Raw genomic sequence first — 14,831 nt, 5'->3', positions numbered from 1 at the left:
CACTCATTATTGCTTCATAAAGGCATACCACATAAATGAGCACCTTGCTTTGGTTTTTTTTGAGATGTTATATAAGAGCAGCAGGAGCAGCTCTCTGGCCAATCAGGTTCCGCGTTACACACGCAGACATTTGGAAAGTGAAACAACATGCAAATTCAAACGCTCCAAATATCTGACAACCTCTTTAGGTATAAATCAGGGTTGCACTTTATAATGACAGATTGCATGCCAAGTCATGATTCATCGTCTGGTAAAAACGCTCGGGAGCCGCAGTGAATTCCTGCTCAAATAAAAGCTCAGCATGAAACAATAGTTAGAGTAGAAAATATGAATTTTTGAACTATGGAGTGAGGCAAGACATAAAATATGAGAAATCAAAGGAAGAAATAGGTCAAGGGATTTCAAACTTACAGGGACGCGTCTTCACCCTAACTTTTACCTAAACGTAGGGAAGACACGCCTGGCAGTAAAACGCTTCCGTATAAAAAGGACTATTAAAATGTTTAGAGTAAACGTTCTTACTTCCTTATGTGAAAATGAAAAATGCACAATTTCATAAATAATTCATTGCAGCTATTTCCACAGTGGGCAGGGGGTAAATATGGAACCTGTAAAAACAACACGAAGGAAGGAAGGAAGGAAGGAATGACACAAGAAAGGAAGGGAAGAAGGAATGATATATAGGATAAAGGAAGGGAATTAGAACTTGGTAAAGGAGGGACATCACAGAAGGAAAGGAAGAAGGACACATGTGAAGGGAAGTAAAAAGGAATGAAAGGCAGAAATTATTAATTTTTTTTCTATAGTTATTCAAACCTAGAAAATACTGAAACATTCCCATTTTTTCCCCCAACTCTTCCCGAGTGTCTAAGATTAACTTAACTCACTTCACAATAAATCTTTTACTTTTTTTTTTTTGTCTGACGTAACTTAGAGACCCATTAATAAAGAATGTCAGCATCTATAATTCAATAAATCTGCTTTTTCATGTCTGCGCCTCTGGCTGCACAGCATTTGCATATTATGGAAGAAACACCGCGAAGGAAGAAACGGATGCAGAGGGGAAAATAAATCTGTCTAAATGTCTCCTCGGGCCATCCTGCAAAAAGTCACCCTAAAGAGGAGAGATGGAAACAAAGGGCTCTTCTTTGAACTGATACATTACAACATTCTAACATACCAGTTCCTTATATACAGGCTCCCCTGGCTAAATGGTGTCAGCACTTGCTTCTAGTTTCAAAGGGTGTAAAAAAGGCAATTTGTCTTCCACTTTAATTTTACTGACAATAAAATATCTTTATAAAAGAAAAATTTCACTCTGGTGGGCAGGATGCCATGACAGGTAAACATGGGCGCCCTCTTCCTCATAGCTTTTCTCTCCGTCACACTCAGCTGGCATTGAAAGCCGACCTCCTCTTAGCTGCTTGTCCTGTGTCTGTACCGCTGTGCCTCACATTCAACGCCCCTCTGTGCCTCATCATGCCATCTGTTGACTTTGGCTGGAGCTGGCAGCCGATGAAGGAGGGAGGGGAAGGGGGCTGGCATCGCGCGCGCTCACATCTTCACAATCACTGGCAACAAACCGACCTTTCTGGCACCCATAATTACCAAAGCTGTAGCCCGACTGAGGACAACATCTCACATCAGAGCCAGCCCAGATCACTCTCCCTGCAGAACATCTGTTCTTTTTCACTGAGCTCAGAAGACATCTCAGTTTGTACTTTTCATACAAATAAATAATGTTTTTGATTAGTGTGGCTACATTTATATAGTTAGACTCCTATTTAGTTAATATTATTGTAAGAGTATGTTTGTATTCCTTACATTGGCCTCCACACTTGGTGAAGATGTGAACAAAGGCTGAAAATATTTATTTTACTGCAGCGGCATAATCTCAGACAGAATTATTTTTAATTACATTTTTAGTATGATTACATTTTTTAGTGGGTGGGAAAAAAATTTCACATTCACAAATGAGTTTTTCTGAGATTTTGGTGCTGGGCCAAACAATTTTTTTTAGTACTATAAATGACCTTTTCATGTTGATGAAAGTCTTCAAAAACATCCATAACATCAGTTTTTTTTAGGGGTTAAGAGAATAGAAAAGGCCGTTGAATTAAAGCAGATGAATTTCTATCTTCCTAAGTCAGAAAATGGCTGCAAGAAAAGGGGCAACTTGCCTAAACTTGCCGACATTAACAGTCAGAGCATTAATTAAAAAAAAGCTATAAACTAGTTTATACTCACACTGCAGGTCTTGATGCTCAATTACGATTTTTGGCAATGGTGAATGTAATTGTTTCTATAAGTGTTCAATAAAGTTTGGTTAAAAAAAAAGGTAAGAAGAAAGCAGCACAGCTATTAACAACGGCCTTTTAAGGAGCCTTGAATGGCCATAGCTTCGCAATCCTCTCATGGTGGCAAATATCCCAGCTGCTTGTGCATCTTTTTTTTCCATACTTTTTCCTTCCACTCAGTTTTCCATTAATACCTTATGCGTGGATACGGCACTCGGCTTGCCTCTTTAGCAGTGATCTTAAGATAAAATGGTGACCTGCTGCCTGTGGAGGGTGTCAGTGGTGACTGTTCACTGCACATCTGTTAATTCAGCCACCTTCCCGAGATTTTTACATGTCTTAGGTAATCAAATGTTCTGAAAAGCTGAAGCATGGGATTAAATTAGCTGTAAAATATTATTATCAAAACGGAAAAAAATTAGATGCTTAAATATATGAGCTTCAATTCTGGGAGTGAAATGGTGAAAAAAAATCCCACTTTTTGGTGATATTTTTATTTATTAAGAGACACTTTTGTATGGCCACAAAGAAGAAGAAGAATCTGATGATGAGGGATTATTTTTTGCGCCTTCTGGTTGCTCAAGTCTATTTTAGGAGACTCTGCAACATTACCACTGATCCCTCATAACCTAGATCTACATATATTACTCACAAACCGGTTAACATAAACAACACACATACCTACAGTTCAGGCTGAACCAGAACGCTTTTAATAAACCCAAAAGAATATATCTCCAGCTTTAATTAAGTGGAAGTACATTTTAGTAAGGTTATAAACTCACCTGCATCAGAGTCTGAGAGAGGAAGAACAGGGCCACATGTTAGCATGAAGAAGAAAAAAATTGAGAACATAAATAATAAAATATTAGTATAACATAAATTGACTGCATTAAAAATAAATGTGACAATATAGATCACAGGTTTTCAGACAGCTCATGAACACAAAGTTTTTTTTTTTTTTATTCCTTGATGGACAAAACTGATAGTGTGCGGGGATAAAGTGAAACAGAGAAACATTTCTTATTCTTTTTACGATTACAGAGAAGAGGTTGCTGAAAGGCCACCAGGAGAGAATGGTGTTTGTCATGTCTGGCAGGATGCCTTCACTGGGCACCTAAATCTATCAGTGGGAAGGGCCAAGTCAGGCAGAAAAACAGGCATGTAGCTGGCATCGCCTTCCCTAACAGATGGATGACTTTTTTTTTTTTTTTTTGCTCATCTGTGCATGAATGTGAACGTTGGACAGGGAGAACTAAGGTTGTAGGAGCTGCTTTTCCTCAGTTGAGAGGCTTTCAGAATAGACAAATGTTTGACTTTTGAGAGATCTCTTTAAATTATAACCTTTAACTTTTGAGCTTTGAAGGTCAAACATTTCCTGCATTCCTTTAATGGGTCATTGAAATCAGGGAAAACAACTAAACATATGATAATAAAAAAAAAGTTTCTCTGGAAGGCTAAACAAAGACTCCGATGCCAGTTGAAGATAAAGCTTTCTATTTTAAAGAGATAAAATCTTTCATGTCTTGTTTGTTTCTTCTGCTGAATCCATTGAGGACCTTCAAGCTTGACAGGAATGATGAATGTTTTAAAAAAACAACAACTAAAAATGGTAATCAACTAACTTTGCACTTTACGAGCAAATGAGCTAAGATGACCAATTTAACGCAAACAAATGGTGATTACTCTGTGTGATTAGCTTAATCGCTTTTGTTTTATTATAGATATCCGGAGGAGGGAGAGAGAGAGAAGAGCAGAGGAAGGCGACGTTCACTCGTCCTAAATAAAGATGTTATGGCAGAGTGTGTGCTAGATAATGAGAGCGGTGTTGTTTTCTCACTCTCTGCTGGATGAGAGCGTGTTTGTGCTCCAGCTCCCTCTTCTCCATGGCAGAGTCGATCACCAGCTGATCCAACTGAAGAGTAAAGCAGAGCCAAAGTATTAGTTCAGTAAAAGTATTTCATCATCCACCAAAGTAAAGGGTTTGCTGGAATTTCCTGACATTATGTCACCTCACAACCCCAAAACGTCAATGTGCTTTTTTCTTTTTTTTTTCTGATTTTGAGTGTTAGACCAACACAATTAGTGAGTAATTGTAAATGGGGAGGGAACAGGTTGGTTTTCAAAATGCTTTCAGAAATACACAGCTGAAAAGTGTGGCATAATTTCAGATTTGTCTTCTGCCCCCACTGAGTGAATATTTGCAGTGGCAACCCTTCAGTGGTAGCTCTCCACCAGCTTTCTTCATCTGGGCACTGACATGTTATTCTTTGCAAGAACAAAAGAAAGCACAAGCTCAGTCAGATTGGATTGAGGACATCTGTGAACATCAAGTTTCAAGCCTTGCTACAGATTATCAGCTCTATTTAGGTCTGGACTTTGACTAGGCCATGTATGTTTGGGGTTGAGGTCCTGCTGAAAGGTGAGTTCTCTGCAGCATCCAAAGAGTTCTCTTTAATCATTATCCTGTGTTTTAGCCCGATTTATCTTGTCAACAACACTGGACAGCTTTCCAATCCCATTTGAAAAAAGGCATTCCCTCAGCATGATGCTGCCATCCACATGCTTTACCATGAGAATGGTATGTTCATGGATGGTTCTCCATATTATTATTTGAACACAATTTTAAAAGAAAATGTGTAGAATTTTCCTTCAAATTCACAACTGTGCACTGTTTTGTGTTGGACCAAAAGCCCAATAAAGTACATTGAATCTTGTGCTTGTAACGTGATTAGCTGTGAATAATGGCTCAGTATACTACCTGTGCAGCCAGCTTCTTCATGTAGGGGTCAATCTCATCTAAGATGTTGAAGCCTTGTTGGAACAAAGTATACTGGGCTCGCATGAAGGAGAGCATCTGGTGGACGCATGGAAAGGGAAATAAATCATAAAAATTACGTTAATAACTGTAGAAAGAACATATACTGAGCCTCTGATAATATCTGTGATTTTGGGTTACATACAGCATCAAGGATTTCAAACTTCTTCTTAGCCTGAAGGACATTAATCTGCCGGAAAACAAAAAGAAATAAAAGGTTTAGATTCTAATTTGAGATTAACACAAGTAATCCGATCTGATTTCTTGTTCCAGATGCACAAGCCTCAGCAGCTGCGGAGTGTGAGTGCCACCTACTGGACAACACTGGATACAGCTCACCTGCAACACATAGTCCAGGGCCAGGTGCCTGAAGGCTTTGCGGCTGAGGACGAGCGCCTGTGCTGCTTCCTCTGCCTCATGCACCTTGTTCCTGGGCGCCTGGGCGTTCTTCACCTGAGCCAGCTCCATGTCCTCACGCACCCGATCAAACTGCTTCTTCGTGTCCTTGAACTTACGTATGTCCCTAGAGTGGAGAACGTCACATTAAATATCACTCAGCTTAAATCACAGCAGGATGCAGACCTGGAGATTTACATCCAGGATTCAAGTCATGAGGAAATTTTTTTTTTTTTTTTTTTTTTAAGTAAAGGAGAGTGAAAATACAAATTAGGAAAGAGAACAAACACACTAAATATAACTTTAAAACTAGTAAGATTAAACACAGCACCTGTGAAATGATGACCACAAACTTGATGTACTTTATCAGGATTTGTATGGGATATAAGTAGCAGGGTGGCAAATAATAGTGACGTGAAAGGCATTTTCCCTCTCATACATGGTTTTCAAAATGTACAAATAATTTGAAAATACTGGCATGCTTTTATTCAGCCCCTCTTAAATTGATATTCCTAAATGAAATTTAGGAATATCAATTTAACCGCTTGCTTCAGAAGTCACTTGATGGGTATCCCAATCATATCATGGTCACTTAAGAAATAAATAAATAAATATTTAATCAGTTATTAATACTTTAATGTTTTTTTCACAAGAAGCGTCAGGGAGAACTATTTAATGTCCCTCGTGGTGACGCATTGCCAAGGACGGCATTCAACTGTTTTGCCGTTTCCAGCTAACGCTTGAGCCAGCTCAATAACTTAGACCAATCAGGCTGTTTGACCAGAACTTTTTAATAGGTGTCCTTTAACACTTTTTAACGGACGCCCTGCAGCCAATCAGAATCGAGTATTCACCCTGAAGTGGTAAGATAACTGTCAGTATAAACAAATGTGTAGGTATCTGAATTTGTACATTTAAGTCAATGAACGTCAATAAATAAAAAAATTGTATTTGTTCGTTGTGGTCAACTCATACATGCATGTGACATCAGATGTTTCATCCGAGAGAAAACAAGTTACAACTTTGTAACAATACATACAAGTGTGAATCACCAATTTCTGAGTATGAATCTACAACCCCTGATGAAGCTGTTACACTCCTTACTAGTTCGTACTCGCTAATTTGTGATTTGTACTACTACGTTTGTGATTCATACTTGTATGCATTGTTGCAAAGTTGTAACTTTGTAACTTGTATTCAGAACTTCTAAACTTACATAACCAGATGAAACATCTGACGTCACAGATGTGTACGTGACTTAACAAGAAACAAATACAAATCTTAACTCTATTCATGTTTATTAATTTACATTTGAAAATTCATATACGCATACATTTCTATTGACATTTATCTTATCCTTTACAGACAGACCAGTGAGTGGAACGGTTTAGATCAAAACATATTGATGTATCAAATGGCCCAGTCAAAGTCTAGACCAAGGGTCACCAACATTTTTTAAACTGAGAGCTACTTCATCAACACTGTGTCATACCTTTGAACTACAAGAGTCCAAGCACACTTTAACTTTATGTAATATAAATATGTTTTAATGCTTTTGTCATTTTTAAATCTATGTAAATACAATTATGGTTAAAAAGGATGAGCAACTGAATAAATTAGCATTTTAGATGCAGCTCACGGGAGGGTTGTGCTATTTTTTCAACAGGCTTGAGGGCACCATATATGGTCCTGGGGGGCTACCTGGTGCCCATAGGCACCATGTTAGTGGTCTTGAGCCAAATCCTGTTGACACTCTATGGAAAGACTTCAACATTACAGTTCAAAGACCCTTTGTTTAACCTGAGTGAGGCTGAGCTTTTTTGCGAAAAAGAATACAAATCAAGTGTACACAACAGGAGATTTGCAATTGGCTCAGCAAAAACATTAAAACACAAAACATATTTTAAAAGTATGCCAAAAATATTCCAGTGTGCAATCGTATAAAGTGTGTGAAAAGCGTGTCAAAAACGTTTATATGTATTATTTATAACATATAATTTAAATTTGAGATTTCTAACCAAGAACATGCATTGCTTAGCAGCAATATGCTCAACAGACGGAAAAGTCCCAGTGATTTGGAAATAATAGGATGAATTCACATGCACGTTCTGCTTTTCACAGTTTGTTGTGTAATAATTGTGAAACTTTTTGTTCTGTCTTTTTTTTTCATAGTAGGTACACTTGGTCTGGCATTTTGTTAGCTGTGAAATCATCCAGGGGAGGCAGATCTTCTGCCATTAGAAAGGATTCCTGGATCAATGTGTGTTTCTATGCTTTTTGTGTCTCTTATGTCTTCTCTAACACTCAGTCGGTCGAGGCAGATGACCGTTCACACTGAGCCTGGAGGTTTTCCTCCCTGTTAAAGGGGAGTTTTCCTCTCCACTGTCGCTTCATGCATGCTCAGTATGAGGGATTCCTGCAAAGCCATCGACAATGAAGACGACTCTCCCTGTGGCTCTACGCTCTTTCGGGAAGAGTGAATGCTGCTTGTCAAGGCTTCATATTTCCTTAGATAGGAAACTTTTTAACCAATCTGTATGATTTGATTGAATTTGGAAAGTGCATTGAGATGACATGTGTTGTGAATTGGCACTATATGAATAAAATCTAACTGAAAATCTAATTGAAAACCATGCCTCTTTTCCTTCCACTGAATAATTATAGCCCTATCCTTCTTTGTCTTGTTCTGTCATCTAAAATCCCAATAAAATACAGTGAAGTTTGTGGCTGTAATGTGACAAAATGTGAGAAAGTTTCAAACAAACTTTAACGGTGATACTCACTCCTTAATGAAGGTATGAAGCTGCTGTTTGATCGACCGCTGAGCCTGGTCGAACAAAATCTGCAAGCACACAGAGACAAGGACAACAAGCCCCATTAAAGCAGCAGCCAGATATCTGCCTTGTTATAGCAATTGATTAGCTTCACTCCGGAAATCTGTAGTGGCTAGACGCCACCACAAGATAGCGATAGATACCCTTTCAGCGTTAAAGACGCCACCGGCTGAGGAGGGGGAGGAAAGGAGTGACAGCACACACGCAGCTGCTGTGTCATCAGATTTTTAGCCTCACGTTTCCCTTCCTGTTAACCTTAGGATTTCCACTTTCTCCTCCTACTGCTCCGTCTGCCTTTCCCTTTCGTTTTACCTCCATTTTCTTGCCTCGTGAGCTAATCCCTTCTCCATCTGGGCCAAAATGTTTTTCCCTCCATGACTATTTCTTTCATTTGTAGTCAGAGCACCCAGCAGCCGATGGTGGACAAACAATATGGCCGTATTAGGAACATGGCTTTCACTGAAAATGCACCAAAATGTGATTGCATCACAATCACACACCATTCTGGCTGAGATTAAACCCTATATGCAAAACCATTATTTACCCTATAGACACATCACAGATTACAGGCTTAGTCCTTGCGTGTGCCTCCATCCCCATAATGACCCCGCAGCGCCCGATGACATCAGAGAATCAGGTCACGGCACATAAGTGGGATTCTGGAGGTGAGAGATCATACATTTCCAGATAGGGTTGTCTGAACGCCTTGTGGGCATATGAAAAGCCCATTTCCCTCCAAAATGAGCTTCTGCACATCCAGAGTTACTATATAGATTTATTGCTGTATAACATTCTCCTGCTAGGAAGCAAACAGGGAAACGTGGAGCAAAATGTTGAAGGACGGCGATCAGTGATCACTTAAATGTTTGTCGACACCAAATCTTTAAAAGGAACCAAGAAGAACTTACGACACAACCAGTGGCGGTTCTAGACCAAATTTACCAGGAGGGCCAAGGTGGGGCCAGTGTTTTTTCACAGGGGCACAGAACAAAAAAATAAAAAAACAACAATAAAATGGCAACATTTAACTGTGGAATAATATTAAGTGAGCCACTTGTGGCTCTGGAACTGCAGTTTTCAGACCCCTGATCTAGCAGTTGAATACTTTGCCCCCTGCTCAATACAGCTAAAGCTAAACGTGAAACATCTTAAGTTTTAAATTCTTTTTAAGTAGAGTAAAACTGTATAGGTAAAAAAATAATAATAATATTGATCAAATGACCAATCAGTTATGGTTTCTTTGCCATTGCAAATAATTATGAGAAGTGTATTTAATATCATGTCTTTAGTACAGGGGCCATAACAGGGGCCAGGAACATTTCTACAGGGGCATGGGCCCCTGTTGGCCCCTGTCTAGAACCGCCCCTGGGCACAACGCAAAGGGGACTCTACTGCCGCGTAACCTTAAGGAAACCACAGGTCGGTGATTGGAAAAGAAAGACTTCAATTTACTAGGGAGCATAAAGATTGGACTCTGGAAGAAGGTCATGTGGTCTGATGAGTCCCGATGTACCCCGACCCGAATTGATGGGCGTATCAGAGTGAGAAGACAGGCGTGTGTAGTGATGCACTAGTGTCTTACATACAAGCCTGCTGGGTTGGCGCCATTATGCTGGGTTGCTGTACTTGGTCAGATCTGGGCTCAACGTGTGAACAAGTGGTTCAAAGAGCATGAAAAACCATTCTCACGCGGACCGGCAACTGCAGAGTCCACATCTTTACCGCACTATAAAACTTTGGGATGAGCTTGAAGAACATTTGCACATTGGTCCAGCTCTCCATCAGTTTTTTTTGGGGATCTTGGCAAAACATTTTTGCAGCCATGGACATAAATATTTATAGACCCCATTGATAAACAGAGATAGAATAAAGATCAAGTGGTTTAAAGGCTTTTTTGTTATGTATACAGCAATGGCAAATCGATTTTACAGATTTAAACATTTATCATTTTTTTTAGGTTTTGGTAAACGATATCAACCCATCTCAAAGAAAACATCTACCTAAGAAAATGCACTAAGTGTTACAATAAATATTCATTTTCAAATCTTCGGTGTCTGCTATCGTGCAGTTAAACACCTGAAAATGCTAATTTCCCAACAAACAATTCCCTAAAATTTCAGCACCGGTGGCCAGTGTTAGGATTTCTGAACCTTTTGAAAAGCAGCACAAGGAACAGAAAGAGAGGAGCAGGGAAAAGCAGCCAACAGACAGACTTATTGTCTCTCCATGCTTCAGTCTCTTTCCGCCATGACACCATGAATAAAGATGAGGCGTTAGTGTGACTCCTTAGTGTTAGAGTGGAGGACTGGGACACCTTTACAGAAGAGCAATGAGAGAAAATCATGAACGGGAGGCAGAAAAACAAGGGCATGGATGAGGATGAACCAAAACCAAAAATCTGGATTTTCTGGAAGTGGTTCATAAGACAGCAGCCCAGTGCACACCTGAACAGCAGTATGCATAAAAGATGGTGGACCGTTAGTGAACTGTATTTATGAAAGAAAGAAAAACGTAGAGGACTTTATCATCTTGATGTAGCTGGTCAGCTCGACTGCAGTGCTTAGATAAGATCTAAAAGGTTAGGCTTAAAAAGCCAGAAAAGAGATATGAATAAATACTACAGGAAGGGAAACAGACAGATTACTGAGGAATAAGAAGGAATCAACAGTTTGTGTCGTGCTGGATGTTGTGCCTGTGATTTAACTGCTCTACTAGCACAGCTGGAAGGTATTTTCTTAGTGAAAATTGCTCTCGTGAAAAGCCCCTCGACGGGTTTAACCCGCATGCAACAAAGAGTTGTTTGGAGAGTGCTTGATTCCCTTGTGTGCCATGCAAAAAAACCCAAAAGGTTTTCAGTGGAAATTCCACTCAGAGCTGAAACCACAAAAGGAAACGACACATTAAAACACAAAGCGACTAGTCTGGAATGTCATTCAGATTTAGAGAAGCTGAAAAAGAGAAAGAAAAAAAAGTGTCACGAGAGGTTAAAGAACTAAAGTGAGGTTTGAAGAGGTTTTTAATGGTTTCTGCTCTGACTAGAGCCTTCAGTGCAGAGACTGTAACATGCAACAAGGCAGAGCTGGACGGCCTAATGCAGCTTCCCCTGTTTTTGAGTTATATGAATGTTTTGAAATATTCTTCGATTTCGCACTTTTTTCGACAAATGATCACTACTTTACTCAATTGTTAGAGCAAATTAAAGGCTCCTTTTCTGTGTTTGCTTTTAAAGCTCGGCCTGAGTCACAGTTCAGTGTTCCCGATTTAGCCGTCCAGGATGCCCTATTCAGACTGCATGCTTTAAACATCAGCTGGAGCAACGGTGGTTTCTGCAGGGTCTTTAAGAGAACGTCGGACTGTTTTGAGCACAAACTAAACTTCCACAGTGGGATTATTGGGGTCCATTATGACGGGGCAGCACGGCTGGCTTCTGGGTGCAGCGTGGAGGGGTCTGGAAGCATCAGTGGGAGCTCATCCATCAGGGCGTGGCACATCTGGACGCTTCCAATCAGAGCATCTGAAAGTTAGTTCCTTCAGGACCTCGTAGAAAGTTGCATGTTTCTCTTGTGCTGCGATGTTGGTTTGGCTGCCCAAGAGAAATTATCTAAAGGTTCATCCTAAGATTGTTTTTGTGTGTGTGTGTGTGTGTGTGTGTGTGTGTGTGTGTGTGTGTGTGTGTGCTTTGTGGGGATGAACAACTCTTCTAAGATTTCTGACTTGATGCACAGATTCACTTTCAATTAAACGTGATGTGGAAACCAAAATGGAAGAAATGGATCTTCTTAATAAATGAAGGTAACACCTGACAGTCATTCCACTGATGGTGAAAGTGGAATTTCATTAACGCTTCTGAATTTTTTTTGCAGCCAACGTATCTCCAATATTAGTCAATCTTCCATAATAAACAGTTTACTACAATATTTGTTCGCACCCGTTGGGTCTTTTTCAGTATCCGTCACGTCTATGGTGGATGTGTCCCTCACCCTGCTTCACACAATATTTTAACTAAGGACAATGCCATACCCTGCACAAATAAATACAAAGACACACAAAACACATATATGGAAGAAAACAGGCACAATCACAATTATATGCAAACAAGGAGGAAGCAGCAAAGAAATTTCTCTAGATATGTCAATTTCTATGTTGAGCGTTGGACCAAAATGCGCACAACAGGCGGGTAGACGCTTGATGCCGACACTTAAGGTGACGCCGAAGGTGACCAAACAGGAGAAGTGACAGGCAGCATAGATAGAGGGGAGCCACAGAGAGGAAAGCAGGAGGGCAGGGGAAAGTAATCAGCTAATGATGAGCGACAGGAGGGCGATGAGCTGAGGGAGGAAGAGACAGGCAGACAAGGATTCAAGGAACCAATATGAGGACAAGGTGAGACACTAAGAAAAAATAACCGAAGACATGATCCACAAATAACAAAAACTAAACACAAACACCTGAGGATCATGACAAGATATGCCTTTTGCTGCACTAGACCCATTTAGCTCTTAGTGCTTTGCCATTTTATTATTGTCAGCAGTTGAATTGATATTGCTCCCGTTTTAATTTCTGTCTCGCGTGTTTCAGGTGTTATTGCCTCCCTGGTACCCCTGACCCCTTTATCTTCATTATCAGCCTCTTTATACAGGAAATATTTCTTCTTAACTTTGCTGCCTAAAATAGATAATATGCTGTTAACTTAAAAAAGCCACTGTGTAATAAAGGACCAGTCTTTTTCCTGCTTTCGTCGAGGAAAGGGGCCTCTGATACTACAAGGCAACATGACCCACCGCACTTTTTACCAGGTGCCAGGGCACACTAAATAAAATGAAGTATGATATATGACTTTTCCTTTACATGCCTAAAAGAAAAAACGGGTTCAGCACACCATTCGACAGTACCTGCTGAGATCCCAACGTGATGCTCTGAAAAGGTTCTTTTTTTTTTTAAATGTCACAATATAAAGGTCTGATTCATCTCCGCAGATTCAAAATTACACTTAGTCATAAAGCCGAGCCGCTCTGGAGTCATGTAGGTGAAACTGTGATTTCTGTTAAACATGTACACAAGCGATCCACACAGGTTCAACAAAATCTGAAGAAGTGGGAGTTTGCTTGTGCGTTGAGCTTCAAAGGGGAGCAGGATTTGTGAAAGATGTCAGGAAGATTCGGGCATGTGCTAGCGCCTCTCGCCCGCCTCTCGCCTGTGGCAACAGCCGTGTGGGGTTCCTGTGAGTGCGTGTGCGTAAAACCGCCTTACCGTTTGATAGTTGACGATCTCCTGGAGGCTTTCTCCACACTTTTCCAGGCATTCCTGCAATATCACCGACACACAAACATGATTATACTTCCGTTTCCATGACCTGCACAGTTTTCACAACAGATATCGGATCTGCTTTTGTAGCAAGTTTATTTTTAAGACTAAGTCCTTCTAGGATTCTTTTTTTTTTTTTTTTAATCAGTCTATCCTTATGCAGTCTGAATGTTTCACAAAAAAAAAATGCATAAAGCTGGTTCTGTATAAACATTTCCCATCTATATGGGGGTCACACATTTCATCACCACGACAGCTGGACAAGTCCATGCCTGCAAGAAAAACTGTTTGTACAACTTTACGACTATTTTTAATGATGGGAATCTCTGGAATGCATTTCCAAAGATAGATGGCTGCTCATCTGTTGGGAGAGAGTCAAAACTCAAACCATTTCTCGGCTCAGACTCACCGATATCGTCTCCTCCTTCTTGCACTGGTGGGACAGATCCCGAATGCCATTCACAAAGAGCTTATTGGCGCTGACGTAGGTCCTGCCGGCCTCGATCATGCCGCTGCACAACTTCACCAGCTAACGCGGCAAAAGGAAAAAAAAAAAAAAACAAAAAAAAAAAAAAAAGAGAAAGCATAAGTGCCGTCGGTTTAAAGAGTCACATGTTGGACACGATGTGCTGCGGGGGTATAAATGGGCACAGCGGTGATGAAAATCAAACAAGGCAGGCTTGAAAGAATCACTCGTCACATGAAAGGATGCTCACATGAACGAATAATTATCAGTTTTGCTTCTGAGGCTACGGAGGGTGGTTAAATTAGAATGACATTATTAGGATAATGGCAAAAGTTAAACAGATCAAAAAGATTAAATGATCAGAGGGAGAAAAAAAAAAACTGCATGGCACAACGTCCACATTTACATCATGAGGCACAAATCTCAAAATAATATTGAAGGTCCAGTGAATACATATCTCTATGTATTTATCTGTCAAAATGTGTAGTTTATGTCATATTTAGTTAACGTTAAAGAAAGTGGGCCTTCTAGGGGAGGCTGCTCCATTAAATTTCTGTCCACAGAATTTTTAAAAAGTTTAGCTTAAGGGTCAAAGGAAGCCGAGGTGGCATGAAGTATGGTCTTCATTTTTACTGTAATGTCAGGATTGTAAATTGTTTGGGAATTTGTCTTACCTTACTGCAAGGCTTTCGTAGTGTCTTTTTACTGTCGTAAAACTC

At 40.0% G+C, this 14,831-nt stretch overlaps 1 protein-coding gene across 3 annotated transcripts in view; it reads right to left on the bottom strand.

The window, feature by feature from the left end:
- The window catches only part of LOC105931726 (arf-GAP with coiled-coil, ANK repeat and PH domain-containing protein 3), a 69,702-nt gene that overhangs the window by 19,946 nt on the left and 34,925 nt on the right, over window positions 1-14,831 (bottom strand). For all 3 annotated transcript variants that reach the window (XM_021320468.2, XM_021320467.2, XM_021320469.2), the window contains exons 3-10: window positions 14,056-14,175; window positions 13,593-13,646; window positions 8,292-8,350; window positions 5,452-5,635; window positions 5,258-5,302; window positions 5,056-5,151; window positions 4,135-4,209; window positions 3,080-3,091 (exon numbers count right to left, since the gene is read on the bottom strand). In XM_021320468.2, coding sequence (XP_021176143.1) covers window positions 3,080-3,091; window positions 4,135-4,209; window positions 5,056-5,151; window positions 5,258-5,302; window positions 5,452-5,635; window positions 8,292-8,350; window positions 13,593-13,646; window positions 14,056-14,175 — 645 coding nt within the window. The remainder of the gene's footprint in view (window positions 1-3,079; window positions 3,092-4,134; window positions 4,210-5,055; window positions 5,152-5,257; window positions 5,303-5,451; window positions 5,636-8,291; window positions 8,351-13,592; window positions 13,647-14,055; window positions 14,176-14,831) is intronic.

The sequence above is a fragment of the Fundulus heteroclitus genome, chromosome 20, assembly GCF_011125445.2.
Source record: "Fundulus heteroclitus isolate FHET01 chromosome 20, MU-UCD_Fhet_4.1, whole genome shotgun sequence".
Lineage (NCBI taxonomy): Eukaryota > Metazoa > Chordata > Actinopteri > Cyprinodontiformes > Fundulidae > Fundulus > Fundulus heteroclitus.
The sequence above is the reverse complement of the archived record's forward strand: the minus strand, read 5'-3'. Positions and strand labels throughout refer to the sequence as shown.